The sequence below is a fragment of the Pteropus vampyrus genome, unplaced genomic scaffold (genome assembly GCF_000151845.1).
Source record: "Pteropus vampyrus isolate Shadow unplaced genomic scaffold, Pvam_2.0 Scaffold311, whole genome shotgun sequence".
Classification (NCBI taxonomy): domain Eukaryota; kingdom Metazoa; phylum Chordata; class Mammalia; order Chiroptera; family Pteropodidae; genus Pteropus; species Pteropus vampyrus.
Window position 1 is genome coordinate 2,105,099 of NW_011889092.1, and position 16,641 is coordinate 2,121,739.

General features: G+C 46.8%; 1 protein-coding gene across 1 annotated transcript in view; it reads left to right on the forward strand.

The window, feature by feature from the left end:
• The window catches only part of LOC105303693 (short transient receptor potential channel 2-like), a 33,805-nt gene that overhangs the window by 12,474 nt on the left and 4,690 nt on the right, over nt 1-16,641 (forward strand). The window contains 14 exon segments of the mRNA XM_011377459.2: nt 1,423-1,495; nt 2,947-3,074; nt 3,769-3,877; nt 4,787-4,832; nt 5,824-6,318; nt 6,320-6,517; nt 8,113-8,325; nt 9,296-9,383; nt 9,386-9,450; nt 10,563-10,737; nt 12,453-12,462; nt 13,073-13,165; nt 15,351-15,543; nt 16,110-16,376. Of these exon segments, the coding sequence (XP_011375761.1) occupies nt 1,423-1,495; nt 2,947-3,074; nt 3,769-3,877; nt 4,787-4,832; nt 5,824-6,318; nt 6,320-6,517; nt 8,113-8,325; nt 9,296-9,383; nt 9,386-9,450; nt 10,563-10,737; nt 12,453-12,462; nt 13,073-13,165; nt 15,351-15,543; nt 16,110-16,376 (2,153 nt within the window).

Consider the following 16,641-nt stretch of genomic DNA (forward strand, 5'->3'; position numbering starts at 1 on the left):
AAACATTTTGGAGTTCCTGCTTTACACCAGATATTGCTATCTATTTAATGTTCCAACAAATTTATGCAGTTGGTACTGTTATACTCATTTTACAGAAGAACCCAAGGTTCAGAGTGATGAAATACTCTGAGTCACAGCTGATAAGTGGCAGAGCCAAGATTTGAATTCCAGATCTCTTGTTCTTTTTACTATTCTTGACAGCAAGAGAAGGAAAACAAGTAGAGTTCTCATTGAAAACTCTTGGTTTCACTCATTGCTTTATTGGGAAATTTTTTGAAAAGGAAATGGTTTATCTGTCACTTCAAAGAACTGAAAAAATTAGTGAAATAATGAGAATGTCATCTCATTGCAGAAATAGGGTACATTGGTTATCTATTGTTGCATAACAAATTACCCCAAAATTAGTGGCTTAAAACAATATTTATTATCTCACAGTTCCTCATGGTTAGGAATCTGGGTGTGGCTTAACTGGGTCCTCTGGCTCCGGTTCTGTCACAAGGCTACAATCATCTCAAGGCCTAACTGGAAAGGATCTGCTCCCTTGCTCCCTCATCACATTCTTATTGGTAGGATTTGGTTCCTCGTGGGCTGTTAGATTGAGGCTTCTCTCAGTTCCTTTGCCATGAGAGCTTCTCCATAGAGCGTCTCACAATATGGCAGCTTGCTTTATCAGAGTGAGGAAGCTAGAGGGCAAGAGAGAGAGTGCTAGCAAGAGTCAATCTTTTGTAACCTAATCACAGAAGTGACATTCCATCACTTTTGTATATTCTACTCATTAGAAGCAAGTTACTAGGTCCTGCCCACACACAAGGGGAGGCATGAATAACAGGAGGCAGGGATCAGTGAGAGTCATTTCAGAAGCCACCTACCATATAAGGAAGGATGTAGTTTATTATTTCAAGAGGTAGAGAATGGGAAAGGAACTGACCTTTTTTGGGCAACCAATATGCTGGGCACTGGAGCTATGAAAACACTGAAGTATATTAAATGCTATACAAAGGGTTTCACAAGTTCTGAATAGCTAGATAAATGGTTATTTCTAGGTGTTGCGACCACTCGCTGGACAGATATTGAACATCTCTATGTGTGAGGCTCTGCGCTAAGTGCCAGAGATACTAGGGGCCTAGTAAATAAAATAGCAATGTTCCTACCCAAATGAAGAGACATGTGTCCATGTCACACAAGAAAATCTAAAGTGTAAAACTGTGATAAGTGCTTCAAAGGCAAAGCAGGATAGGATGACCAGATTTAGATTGAAGAACCCAGGGAAAGTTTCTCACAAGAATTAGCATTTCATCTAAAACTTAAGAGAGTGAGAATTAACTAAGAAAAGAGGATAGAAAAAATATTCTTAAAAGGAACATCATGTGTGAAGACACCCTTTTGTTAATGAGCTAAATTGAATGAGCATTTCTCACACAGAGCCCAGACTAGAGGAGCAAAAGTCAGAGAATGATGTGGGCAGGACAAAGAGACGGAAAATACAAGCCCGCAGGTAAGTAGGGCAACCTGAAAGACCAGATCACCTCCCCAAACCTTACTGCCTCTCTGCACCTGTCTTTCTTCCCTACTCACACTTCAGTTAAGTCAGCGAGTATCCTATGTCTGGATCTTGATCTCACAATCTGGACCTAGAGGGTAGTAGAAAAAGATATCCTTGTCCACATGTTGTCAGGCTTGGAGCTAGGCAAGGGAGTAGCCCTGTAGTGAACCAGAATCCGAAGATGAGTACACGGACTTCATTAAAATTTAAATCTTCTGTTTCAAAGGACACTATAAAGAAAAGAAAAAGACAACCGCCGGAACATGTAAGAAAATATTTGCATATTATATATTTGATAAAGGACTTGTGCCTAGAATATATAACTCAATAAAAGATACCCTAATTTTTAAAATGGACAAAGGATCTAAGTAGACATTTCTCCAGAGAAGATGTGCAAATGGCCAATAAGCACATGAAAAGATGCTCGACATTATTGGCCATCGGAGGAATGCTAATCAAAACCACTATGATCACTTCACACCCACTAGGATGGTTATAATCAAAAAGGCAATAACAAGTGTTGGCAAAGATGTGGATAAATTGGAATTCTCATATATTGCTGATAAGAATGTAAAATGGTACAGCCACCTTAGTATACAGTTTGACAGTTACTCAAAAAGCTAGAGTTACTGTATGACCCAGCAATTCCACTCCTAGGAATGTAACCCAAATAATTGATAACTGGTGTTCACACAAAATAAATAGACAGATGCTCATAGCAACATTATTCATAATAGCCAAAAAGTAGAAACACCTTGAATGTTTATCTGCTGATGAACAGATGAACAAATGTGGTATAGCTGTATGATGGGATATTATTTGGCCATGAAAAAAGAATGAAGTACTGATCCATGCTATAACATAGATGAAACTTGAAAACATGCTAAGTGAAAGAAGTCAGTCACAAAAGACCACATATTATATGATTGCATTTATATGAAATGCCAAGAATAGACAAATCCATAGAGACAGAAAATAGACTAGTGGTTGCCAGGGACTGTGGTGATAGAGAAATTGGGAGTCACTACTAATGGGTTCAGGGTTTCTCCTTGAGGTGATAAAAATGTGCCATTAGATAGTTTTGGTGATTACACAACCTTGTGAATACCCTAAAACCTCTGAATAGTATACTCTAAAAAGATGAATTTTATTCGATGTGCATTATATAGCAATAAAAAAATAATAATAAATGTCCTGAATGCAGTAACAGAAGGTCTGTTCTCAGACACTCAAAGGTTAAATGACTTCCCTCAAGTCTGATACATCAAGTGATAAAACCAGGACTCTAACTCCGGGCTTCTGGCTCCACATCAACTAGTCCATATTTTTTTCACCCTAATTTAAAGTCCCTTCAGCCCTTATGGCCTCTTGCTAATAGCTGGTCTTTAACTGTTCTCTCACAGGCCTTTATCAAACTCCAACTCTCAGCCAAACAGGAGGGGGATAGCAAAAGCAGAGCGGAGAGGACACCAGCAACCCCAGGCCCGAAGCAGTGGTGTCCGGGATAGTGGAGAGTGCCCCATTTGTGCAGGTAAGCTGCTTGGGCACAGGGTTGTTGTGGAACTGCTAGGCATCCCTCGAGGGTGGAACAGGAGATCTGGGAATGCTGCCAGGAAACATCTGAACTTGCACTCTGGGGCTCTGTCTGCTCTGCAGTTAAACAAGTCTATATTGAGCACCTGCTCATATTGCATTGGCCAAGCTGAGGAAGGGATAGGGGCTATGTCCTTGGGAGAAACATGAAACAAAACACTATCAGAGAGGGGCTAGAATTTCTTTCATAACTTTTTCCTCCATATCCACATTCTACTTTCTAAGTCTCTGTCCAAATGGTACTTATTTGCCAAGTCTTCTCTAATCTTCTCAGATACTCTCTCCCAACTGAGCTCATGCAGCATTCTCTGATTCCTTTGGGCTTAGCTGTTCTCACTTTCTGCTTTGTATCATGATTAATTCTGGTTACAGCTTATCTTTACCCCTAACGCTACAGTCCATAAGGACAGGCCTGGGTTTACAGGCTTCACCTCCTAGCCGTGTCAGGCAGGAGTAAACACTTGGTAAATGTTTGGTGGGTTCATGATTGGATAGTGTCTCTCAAGTGTAAAATATTCACTTCCTGCGAAAACAGCGGCATTTTGACAACAGATGCTCGCCACAGGCTGCTTAGGATGGCATCTTGTCTAGGTGCAGGCCCAGTTTTGCTTACCTCCTTCTCTCCCCCTTAGGCTCCTTCAGCATTGAGATTCTTCCCCAGCACGCTGCCACTTGTGGAGAGACCTCCCCATGTCACCCAGCCTCTTCCTCCTCATCACCATCATCATCACCATCAGTACTGTGGGTGTCTTCAGAGAGCTCATCACCTATTTCCTGGGTCCAGTGCCCTATCTGCCAATTGCAGTTCTCAGCAGGAGAAGTAGAAGAACATGCCAGTGGGTGTGGGGAGGTCCCTCAGGCATGAGCCATGAGGTCCTGTGGCTTTGGCCCCTCTGCCCTCTGTGACTAAAACTGGGAAGTGTATCTCTTGATAGGTGAGCAGAGCTGATGAGGCCAAGCACCTCTCTGCTTTCCTTCACTCAGTCCCTCAGGACTCTGCCTGAGGGCACCTCTGGGCCCAGCCTTCCTCCCACTCCCAGTTTTCAAGGCTTCCGTCACCACGGCACCATGTTCTCCCGACAGCTTCATCATTTTACCCTTTGGAACTTCTGGGGTAGAACTGGTGATCTCTCTAGGGCTTCGGGACACAGTCTAGAATGTTTTCCCCTCCACAAGTGGTGTGCGTTCTTGTGTCCATTTTCCTGAAAGGGAAACTGAGGCCCAGTGAAAAGAGAAGCACTGCCTGATAAATAAGATCCCATGGTTTACTGGAAAGGTGAAAGTGATTTTTGAGCATGAGACTGACCCCCAGTATCCCATGAACTTAACTCTCCATATCCTTTGTGGGTTCCCTTCCTAGATATAATCAGGTAACGGTGTTACTGTATGACTTGAAGCATACTATTTATCTTAGACTCAGAATTAACCCTCAGTAACAGTGAGAAAACCTCTGTCCTCCTGCTCACAGAGCTATCATAGGGATCAGATGGGTTAATGACTAAAGAATTGTTCTAGGCTTGTTGTGGAAACTTGTGCCCATCTGTACAAAGAGGCAATTAGACCAGAGGGTCTCTAAGGTTGCCTCTAGCTATGATCTAAATTCTATTCTCACCTTTTTTGAACAACTACATCCTCTTTCCCCTTTCCCAGAAGACTTCATTGTGTGGCACTAACACCAGTTCCTCTGGTCTCCAGGGTACAGGGCTGAGGGGGAGCAACTGATCCTGGCAAAGGGAGGGCCCGGGACAGGGTTTTGGATGGATAGGAAAGAGGCAGCTGGACACAGGCGAGCACACCAAGTAGGAGTTCCATCCTTTGGTCCCTGCCAGCATAGGTGGGTGTAGCCATGGACTCCGTCATGGTAAGAAGCCTTCTGCTCTCCTACCATCCCCCGTCCTGATCCCATTTCTGGCTGTGGTTAAAACTGACCCAGAGTGGTAACAGGGACATTTTAGCTGCCATCTAGGTGATGGACATTACCACGTGGGTGAGAGAAGAACCTTGGGGCCCTGAGCCTGGGTCCAGCAGAGGGGAGCAGTGAGGATGGGCTGGATTTGGTAGAAGAGAGGGACCAGAAGCACTGAGGGAGAGAAACGCCACCCCACACCCCACACAGGAGGGGACAAAGCTGGGGTGGGGGTGGATCAATGGAGGAAGAGTGCTGGGATCCTGCTAAGAGGCCTGGACAGAGCTGAGGGGCTGGGAAAAGCCTGTTCAAAGACCCTCCTGTGTGGACATGTCTTGACCTGTCCTTCAGAGGCTCTGGGACTTCCAGAGGAATGAGCATCTAGGAAATGAAGTCAACAAGGTGGGAGCTGGGTCCTGGACAGATCCTGTATGCCTGCATGTGGGGCGAGGCTCCCAGTGTAGCCCTGTCCACCTGCTTTAACCTCCCTTTTCTCAAGGTACCCACATTCAGCCCCACTGGGTGGGGGTTCCTGTGAGGGCGGTAGTTGTGCTGAGGAAGGGGCCTCCAATCAGACCCACTCCTATCACTTTCCTAACCTGAGAACCCACTAAATAAAGTGGTGACTAAAAATTTTTGTTAGTATGTGTTTGGGACAAAGAAGAATATAATGGTTGCTGGGGTTAGAGGGTTAAGGGCTTTAAGGTGGAAGGGTAAGGGGGGCCCCAAAACAAAAGGAATCAGAAACTTGGAGTCTCACCCTCTCCACTCCTTCATCCAGTCACAGCCTAGCTGGATTGAGATCGTGAACAAAAAGTTGAAGTTCCCACCTCCACTCCTGAGTGCCATCCAGGAGGGGCGGCTGGGCCTTGTGCAGCAGCTACTGGAGTCAGGGGTCGAGGTTACAGGCGGCAGGCCAGGCCTGCCCCTGTGGAATGTTGAGGAGGCCAAGGACTGCTCCAGGACTGCTCGCCTGGGCTACAAGGCCATCACTGATGTGCTGTTGGCCAGTGTCAAGTTTGACTTCCAGAAGATCCACGAGGCACTGCTAGTGGTAGTGGACACAAACCAGCCAGCAGTAGTGCGTCGCCTGATGGAACGAGAGAAGGGCCGCAAAGTGGACACCAGGTCTTTCTCACTGGCTTTCTTTGGCTCATCAATTGATGGTGCCTGCTTTGTACCTGGTGTCACTCCACTCCCCCTAGCCTGCCAGAAGGACCTGTATGAGATAGCGCAGCTGCTCATGGACCAGGGCCACACCATCGCCCAGCCCCACCCCCGTCTCTTGTACCTGCCTCGAGTGCAGCAATGCCTGCCATTATGACCTGCTGAAGTTCTCCCTGTCTCGCATCAACATTTACCATGGCATTGCCAGCAGGGCCTACCTCTCACTGGCCAGTGAGGATGCCACACTGGCTGCCTTCCAGCTCAGCCACGAGCTCAGGCACCTTGCACGTAAAGAGCCTGAGTTTAAGGTTAGTCTCTGATACTTTCCCTTGCCCTCAGTGCCCAGTATCTGTCCTTTCACTGGGGCATGGTCGGGCCTATGGTAAGTGTTCTGAGAAGTGGGAAACAACAGAAAGATGAAGTCTTGTTCTATTCCCAGGAAACCTTCATTTTTATGGGGAGTCAGGATACCACCCTGAGGAGGATTCATTCTAATTAATGGTAGAGAGCTATCACTTTAGGAGTACCTTGTCTTATGGGGATGGCACAAACACCACTCTAGGGGGGCCCCAGGTCTGTCTGAGGGAGGAGAGAGAACACAGAAAAGCCGCTGGACAGACTTGGAGATGACATTCAGTAGAACCCATCCTTCTGAATCCCCACCGTGTGGTCCCACCTAGAGCATGAACACAAGCAGGGAGAGGGCAGAGAGGTAGACAAGACACTCCCAGGATGCTCAGCTTCATTCAGTGCCTATGTAGATGGCACTACAAGAGCTTCTAAAGCCCAGGAAAGAGAGGTCAGGAAGCTACAGCTATTGTATTCAGGGAAGACTCTGGAAGAAACAGGATTAATATTGGTGACACAAGTGAATAATACAAGTGAAGAGATAGTACTACAGGCCAAATAACGCTTTCAGGTAGCCAAAGTAGACATGGTAATACATGCAGGGGCTTCTGTGGGACAGAAACTGATAGGAGCGGGGGGCACTGGTCAGAGGCCTTGAACACTACCAGTCCAGTTTTATCCATCACTCATCACTGACATTCCCTCTGTGCCAGGCAGACTTGGTCTCATGCTCAAGACTACCATTAGTGGGGAAACAGACAAGGATATTAAAACGAGACCTAAGGCAGGACGTGGCCTGTGCCAGGCGAGCTGTGGAAAGAGCCTGCTCCTTCACTGGGGTTGTGGAAGGATCAGAGAATGAAGAGGAAGCAGGAAAGAGCAGTCGTTTCCAAGGGACTCCCGCCATTCTCACAGCAGCCCATGGAAAGAGGCAGTAGGAATTATCTCCCTTTCTGGCAAGGGAGCTAAGGCCTGGAAAGGGAAAGAACCTTACCCAATGTGACACCACCTGAGAGACAGCGCTGAGACTCAGACCTGGCTTCCTAAAATCCTAGGCTGGATTCTCTCTGCGGTTAGGACCCCAAGTAAGACCAAGGAAAAGATGGGTAAAGGCAAGGTCTGCCGTATTCATGTCTGCCTCTCCTCACACTGCCAGCACAGGCTCTCAAAAGGTAGGTGCTCAAGAAAATTGAATAAACGAACATGAGAAGGGCATGAAGAATAGGAGTAGAAGTGAGACAAGATATAGGGACAGGAAAAGGGAAGTAGTATAGGGATGGGCAATGGTGACAAAGGCATTTAGGTTGGAATGACTTAGTGATGAGAAAGAGACAGCATCAGTTACTCAAAATTGAAACAGGAGATACCTCATTATAGCAGGGAGAAGAGGTGAGGTGGCAGAGGAGAAAGGAATGGGTGACCCAGGGTGACACACATGTGGGAAGTGATGGCTCAAAGGCAGGACAGAGATGGCCCTGGCCCACTCTTGGGAGGGTTGACTTAATCAGGCTGGGTCCACAAGGTGGCAGGCACACAAGGACCTGCGATCCTACAGCCCAAGTACGTTGCCCTGGAGTCACTGAGCCAGGACTACAGCTTTGAGCTGCTGGGCATGTGCCAGGACCAGAGTAAGGTCACCGTGGTGCTCAATGACCTGGGCAAGGACAGCGATACTGAGCCTGAGGCTGAGGGCCTGGCCCAGGCCTTTGAGGAAGGTGTCCCCAACCTGGCGAGGCTGAGACTGGCCATCAACTACAACCAGAAGCGGGTCAGCTGGGTCCTACTGACTGTCCCCTGCCCCAGCCTGATTCTTTGCCCTGCCATCTCTAGTTATCCCCACTCCAACCCCAAGCAAGTCCGTTCCCTGCCCTCTTAGAGAGTCCTCAGGACCCTCTTAGACTTGATTCTGAGCACACTTCTATTCTAGGCCCTTGGTCTTATGGGTCTCCCATTCTCCCTACCCTCAATCTAAGCCTCTAACCTCTCCCCAGCCCTTGAATGTCCTATTGTCCACTAGGACCCCACCTGCACTCCAGACATCTGGGTCTTACACTCAGTTCTGCCTCTGGCCTGCTGAGTAATTTGGCCCAGTATTTTTCTGTTCTTAGACTTCAGCATCTCACTCTACTTAGCAAAATTAACCTAGATCTGTCAGGGTTAGATATCAAGCGATTCCATTATTCCCTGTCTCAATAGTTGCCCTTGCCCCAAAGCTAAAGGCAAGTACCCTTTCTAGCCTCCCCAAGCCCCTTACTCCCTCTCATACATCCTCAGATATTCTAGCCCACAAGGAGCTTAACTAAAAACCTGCTTTCATAATGGCCCCCTAAGACACCAACCCCCACTCTCCTGTTCCTCCCCTCCCCAAAACCATTTAAGCTAGTGTCTCACATGTCCAAGAAGACAGGAAACCCTGAGGGCTCTGGGACTTGGGTGCCCTGTTCCATCTACTGCTGCCTGACTCAGATTCAAGAATGTGGGGTCTGGAAAGTCCGAGAAAATCTGAGTTCAGCTCCTCCTTTATAGACTAGGAAACCAAGGCCCAAAGTGGGGCAGGGTCTGTCCAAGGTCACATGGCAAGTGAGTTTTCTCTCCTCTGAGCTGGCTTGCCTGGGGAGAAAAGAAACATGGTTCCATCTTCATGGTAGGGAAGTAAGGGCTAATATACTCAACTGGCTTCCCCTTTCTCCTCCCTGCCTGGTGGCCACCCCCTCTGCTCACACCCCACTTCTTCTTAGTTTGGAGCACACCCTATCTGCCAGCAAGTACTGTCCTCCATCTGGTGTGGGAACCTGGCCAGCTGGCAAGGAAGTACCACCATCTGGAAGCCTTCCTCATCTTCCTCACCATGCCCTTCCTCTGCCTTGGCTACTGGCTGGCACCCAAGTCCTGCGCACTAAGAATAAAATTAATGTTAACTGTCACCTACTGAGCACATATTTTATGCCAGGCCCTGGACCTAGCTCTTTGGGGACATTCCCATTAAGTAACTTGAGGTGGCCCTGGAAGGTAAGCATTGTACCTTCATTTTACAGGCACAGGGAACAGAAGCATCCTTTTTTTCCCAGGGGACACAATAAATAACAGAGTCAAGATTTAAGCTGAGGACTCTCTACCTCCAAAACCTGAATCCTATTACGGCCCTATACTCTCCTAAAGAGACTCCCACCCCAACCTACAAATTCGTTGGGAGCCCTTGTGGATCCAGATATTTTTATTTGCTCATTCAACAATTACTTCCTAAAGAGACTACTCGGGGCCAAGCATTGAGCCTGGCACTGGGGATATAATGAGGAGCAAGCCCTATTCCTGTTAACCAAGAGAAGACTAGGGACAGCAGGGTTCCAGGAAGCAGGAACAGCACATCTGCAGGCCCGGGGGAGGAAGAACGTAAAGTATTAGAGAAACTGAAAGGAATACTGTGCTGCTAAAGCACAAGTGCAAATAGCGAATAGTGGGAAGTAGGCAGGGGCCAGATCTCGCAGAGCCTTATAAGCAATGATGGAAACCATGATAGGCTTTTAATGAAGTGAGTGATCCTATTAGTTTTGTTTTAGAAAGCTCTCTCTACTAGTGGTGTGAAGGATGGATTAAGGGAGGGGGCAGGATGAGGGAGACTGTCAGAGTATGTGTGTGAGAAAGAATGTAGAGATGCCTTGAAGGTACCTGGCCTGGGTGACCAGGCCATTTTCTAAGATGGGGACACTAGAAGAGGAAGAATAAGTTTGGGATAGAAGATGATGGATTTAATTTTTATTTTGTGTTTTGAGGTAGAAGAGCCTGTGGGACCTCCAAGGGAAAGTTACTTTACCTCTGGGATCTTTAGTTCCTTAATTGATAAAATGGAAATAATACCTACCTCATGCGATTGTGAAAAAGACAATAGATATGAAAGAGTGAGTGAAAGAAGGAGTCATGTGTGGGCTGAGCATTCTGGGATTTTTCCCAGGGGAGGCAGAGACATGAACAAGACTCTGAGCCATGCTCTCCTTCCTTCCCCACAAGCTGGGTCGCCTGCTAAAGATCCTGGTGCTGAAGTTTCTGCTGCACTCCACTTCCTATCTGTGGTTCCTCATCTTCCTGCTGGGAGAGTCCCTGGTCATGGAGACACAGCTGAGTACCTTTCGTGGCTGCAGCCAGAGCTTCTGGGAGACTTCACTACACACGGTTTGGGTCACAGGTACATGTGTGGGGCCTTTCATTTGTGACAGTCCACCTCCGGAGTCTCCTTCACTGTTCTGCATGATAAGTACCCCGGTGGGGGGTTCCCTCCCCCTGTAGATGCCTCTCAACATACAACCAGATCCCTCTGGGCTCTAGCACATCCAGGGACCTTTTTCTCTTCACTCCTAATTAGGGGACCTGTATTAGACTCTCAGCAAGGACCCAATTCTTCCCCTACTCTGATATTAGTTGCTACCCACTCTGGATGTTCCTATCCTCTTGCAAATAAGACACTAGTCTGTAGTGTCAGGTGGGAAATCGCCTTGGTGTAATGATAGCCTGCGAGTTCACCAGCGGGCAGTCCTGTCCCAAAGGTTATGGAACAGAAAGGCTCACAGACCAAATTAAGATCCTTGAATCATCCAGTTTATTAAATCCATAAGTGATGTGTTTATGATGATGTCATTATGACGACCAGAGTTGAGGTTTGAGCAGGGTATGCAACAGCCAGAAGTCGCCAGGGCCCAACACTTGCTCTATGGGAAGAACCCAGGGGCAAGTATGTCTGGCCACTGCGATAGCTTACCAACCATCCTGATGAGCAGCTATGAGTTTTCTTTGCAGTCTTAAGGAAGAGGACATGTGGGGCCAGAATGGCTGTCACCAGTAGATAACTGATTTACGGTCTGATGAATCCCGAGTTCCTCGTTAGCCTCATATATATTCAGTGCATCATGAATGTTTAGTGTCTACCATCATTTTCTGTGTATGTTCACATACATGTACTCTATTTGTTCAACATGTCACCCAGATAACTAACTTATCTATGCTTAATGGATACACTTCATCCATTCCATTGGTTTTCTTTTTTTCTATAGCAGAATCAAGTATTCTCAAACAATTGAGCAATGCAATCTACAAGACTCTCCAGAGCTCTCCTCGCCTCTGGCTGTTCAGCTCAGCAGGCTGGACTGGTAGCCTCTTCCTCAGATGACCTCTGCTTATTTAGCTCTGGCTTAATTAGCAAACTCTGAGCCACCAGTACGCTAAGCCCACTGCTCTACCCTGTATCAAGCCAGTCAATGATGCCCAAAAGGAAATTTGGACAGGAAACCCTGAGGAAGAAAATAAGAGCAGTCCAAGAGGAAAAGTTTCTTATCTAGTTATTTACTAAACGTTACTGACCTGTTCTAGGTGGAGATGGAACCAATACAGATCCTGTCCATGGGGGAAGAGAAGTCAAAAATAAATAACTCTTCGTTTCTTCTGGCAATAAATACTCGCTGCTGCCCCACTGTGAGCAAAGCCCTGAGAATACATGGATAAATAAATTAAATGGGTTCCATCCACCCATTGAACATACATTACTGAGCATTCATTCCATCCTCACAAGGTACACTCCTGCTGTGAGAACTGATTCAGTTCCTGACTACATCACGCTCTTGCCAGTCTCCAAGCCTGGGCTGATTTGCTCTCCCCTTCCCACGCTGCCCCTTTACCTGGCTGCTCTTGCTCTTCCATCAGATTTCACTTAAATGTCACTTTCTGTGAGAAGCTTTCCCTGGCCCCCAAATTAGAGTGAAGATCCAGTCCTGTAACAGCCTTTGTGCCCTGCTCCTCAGCCTTAGCATTTCCCACACTGGACTGTAACTACGTGGCTACTTGCTTGTCTCCCTCACTAGATTATGAACCCTGGGAGGACAGGGACTGTATCTGTCTTATTCACTACAGGATCCCACTGGTATATGGTTGGAGCCTAGTAAATGTTGGATTAATAATGACTGCTTGGCCTTGTTCTGCACACTTGGGACAAGAAGATGAATTAGACATGGTAATGCTGGCTCCCCTGGGAATCCCTCCTGAGGTGGGACTGGAGTGGGTGCCCTTGGTGGGGAAAGCCTTGGTTCTTTCTGTGAATATCATCAGCTCAGCATAGCTTGAAGAAGAACCTCCACCCCACCCCTGAGACTCTTCTAATCTGTCCTGTTGCAGCTAACTCATTCTCACATGTGTGTTTAACTCTGCTGGTGATCAATGCTGGATTCTCTGGCTCCCCCTCACTCCTGTATCATATCTCAGGATCTCAGTCCCTCCCTGGGAGACTGTCCCATCCCAGCTTTTACTGCTTGAACTCAATATGCTTTATTCTTGAGAGAGAGAGTTCCTACTTTGGTACCCACTTGAAATCCCTTCTCATTTCTCATCCCTTAATTTCTCCATTCCAAATTGAAAACTTGTCAAGTAGAAAAGCTGAGTCTGAAAGGTCATCACTCCATTTCCCTCTTCCCAAAACTTGACTTCTCCCAGGGAGGAGACCTGCTCTGATCCTCCCCTATCCCACCCCCCACCAGGTTCATGTTCATCCTCATGATCATCCTGATCGCCTTCCTCTGTGGCCTCAACGACATCTATGTGCCCTACCAGGAGACAGAGCAGCTGGGCAAGTGTGCCAGGGCAGAGGCAGGATGGGCAGGTGAGAGTCTTGGACTGTGCTGGGAGCTTACTGATCCCCTCTTTCTTCTCCCCTCCTCCCTCACCTATTCACTCAATCATGAATTCTCTGGTTCGGTGAATCACTCCCTTACTGATACATGCTCATTTATTTATTCATTTACTCATTCATTTACTCACTTTCTCCACAAATGTTTTATTTTGAAAAATGTCAATTCTATGAAAAAGTTAAAAGCACAATGGACACCCATATTCCCATCACCTAGCTTCACCAGCTGTTAATTTTTTTATTATTTTAATTTTTTTTCCTGAAACATTTAAAAGTAAGTTGCAAACATCATGACACTTCACCCTCAAATAGTTCTGGATATATCCTAAGATTGTTACCACAAAACCATTATCACACTCAAAAAATTTAATATTGATTCCACAATATTATTTACTCTACAATCCTCTGAAGTTCCCCAGTTGCCAAAAAAAATCTTTCTGGTTTTTTTAAAAACCTGAGATCCAATCTGGGATCATTTTATTGTTACATCTCTTTAGTCTCCTTTTATCTAGAACACTCTCTCTACCTTTGCCTTTCACAACAAATGAACTTTTTGGAAGAGTACAGACCAAGTTATATCATAGAGAGTGTTCCACAGTTGGGATTTACCTATTTTCTCATGATTAGATTTAAGCTAAGCAATTTGGGCAAGAACACAACCTAGTTAATGATGTGAACTTTCCATCACATCACATCAGGAGACGTATGGTGTCAGTTTAGCCCATTGGAGAGGTAGTTAGGATCATTTAAAGTGTGACAAACAGAAGTACAACAACACATCAGATCAGCATTTAGCAAGAACACCTTGGATGCAATGTGTGGAGGATGGAATAACAAGAGACAGATTGAGGTCAGAGACAAGTCGCAGAGGTCGCTGCAACGATTGAGGCCTGAACTGGCGCTGAGATAGGGGGAATAAAACAGATTCACAAATAAACACAATAGGAGGGAGAATGTGGTCAGGTCCGTGAGTGACTCATAGACATGCACTTTCTGCTGGAGGTAGAGAAGGAAGTTCAGGAATGGCTTCCTGGAACAGGTAGCATTGGAGTTGCTACTACTGTGGTTCAAACCATTACCCTCTCACCGAGGCCATGGCAACAGTTCCTTAATTCAGGGGTCCCCAATCCCTATGCTGTGGACCAGTACCAGTCCATGGTCTGTTAGGAACTGGGCCACACAGCAAGAGGTGAGCAGCGGGCGAGCGAGTGAAGCTTCATCTGTATTTGCAACTGCCCCCCAGCTCCACCTCAGCTCCACCTTAGATCATCAGATATTAGATTATCACAGGAGCACCGGTCCCTAGTGCTGAAAAGGTTGGGGACCACTGCCTTAACTGGTCTCCATGCCCCCACTTTCTCATCTGATTCCCTCCCATACTACTAGCAACAGCCAACAGTGATCTTTTCAAATGTAAATCAGGTGTTACCCCTCTGCTTAGAACTCTTCATAGCTTCCTAATGCTCATAAGCCACAATAAGGATCTTTGTTTTTATCTTACAAGGTACTGAATGACCTGGTTGGTCCCTACTTACCTACCTCTCACAAGCCCCTCTCTCACAAGGCTCTCTCTCCTTTGCCCTCTGACACCAGCTATGCTGGCCTTCTCTCAGTTCATCAAATGCCCGCAGGCTCCCCACGTCTTGGGAATGCTCTTCACATCTTCTTCCCTTTCACCTGGTTGATTCCCACAGACCCTTCAGAGCTCAGCTTGAATGCTTTTAAAGCAGCTTTCCCCAACTCCCAGATTAGGTCATAACATCTCATGCTGCTTCTTCATAGCACTTACCACAATTTTAAAATGGTGGTATAATAATTAGTGTCTATCTCATTCTCATCCCCACTCTAGAACATAAGGTCCTTGGACACAAGAACCATGTTTGTCTTGTTCACAGCTGTATCCTTTGCACCTATGACAGTACTATGTGCTCAGTAAATACTGGTTGGCTGAAAGAATAAAAGCTGGAGCTCAGAAATGGCAAGTGTCTGTTTGGCCCAAGGTGGTCCAAAGGGCTTCATGGATGCAGAACGCCTTTGGCTGGGTCTAGCGGGGTGGAGAGGACTATGTGTGAGTGACACTCAGGCTCAATCCCACTCCTCACATCCTACCCTTTGTCTCAACATGCTAGTTTTAACGAGACGTTCCACTTTCTGTTCCGGACCATGTTTGGCATGGAGGAGCACAGTGTGGTAGACATGCCTCAGTTTCTGGTGTCTGAATTCATGGGCCAGGCCCTCTATGGCATCTTTACCATCGTCATGGTCATCGTGCTGCTCAACATGCTCATTGCCATGATCACCAATTCCTTCCAGAAGATTGAGGTGTGTGAACTGAGGCCAGTGTAGGCCGGGCAGAAGGGAGACAGGGATAGAGAGGAATAGTATACAAGAAGTTGAGACATTTGGGTTCCTGCTCTGCCTCCACTATTGCCCTGTTTTGTGATTTAAGACAGGTTTTCCTCTCTAGGACTTATCCTCCTTATCTGTAAAATGAGGGTCTTAGTAATGCTATTAGTTTTTCCAGACACAAGTCTTGTGCTCTTTTCACTTTATGGTTGGGAGGAAGGGTGTGTTGTGGAAAAGTAGGTAGGAACGTGAGAAAGGAGAGGGAAAGAGATGGGTAGGTTAGGGTTTGTGGCTGGAGGAATGGCTGGGCAGGAATTGGATCAGAAGGATGAAAGATAATGGAGAGGAAGGGAAGAAGGGAGAGACAAGCAGGGGAAATGTGGGTGATGGATGATGATGAAGATAAGAAAGGGGAGAAGAAGGTGGCTGGCACACTGGAGAAGAAATGATGTGAGAATGGGGGGAAATGAGGCAGACCGAATGGGCAGGAGGGCTGGGTACCAAAGTAGTCCTTGCAGAGCCCCCTATGTCCTGGACCACAGACCGATGCTGATGTGGAATGGAAGTTTGCTCCCTCCGAGCTCTACCTGTGCTATTTCCGAGAGGGCCTGATGCTTCCTGTGCCCTTCAGCACCTTGCCCTCCTCCAAGCACCACTACCCCAGCTCCTGCCTCCATTTCCTTAGACTCCGTCCTCTGACTAACCTCTTCCCATCATTTCAATCTCTCAGGAAGATTTTCTGGTTCATTTGCTGTTGCTGCTCCTTCTGCAAAACCAAGAAGCCAGACTATCCTCCAGTCCTCACCTTTGTGAGTACCTCATCTGCTTGGTGTTGGTCCTCTTTCTATCAGGCCTTATCTGTCTTTCCAGGCGTGTTCCCCAGAAGGCCGGTTTCCAATTCTTGTTTTCACATGGCATGTCCTTCTCTCTCCCTGGCTTTGGCCATTTCCTAAATTTCCAACCATGTGTTAGTTGGCTCAAACAGAAGTCCACACCACCCTCCTCCCAAGCCACCAACACCTTGTAAGCTCCAGACAAAACTTTTTGCCCTAAACTGGGCCAAGACATGGTTGA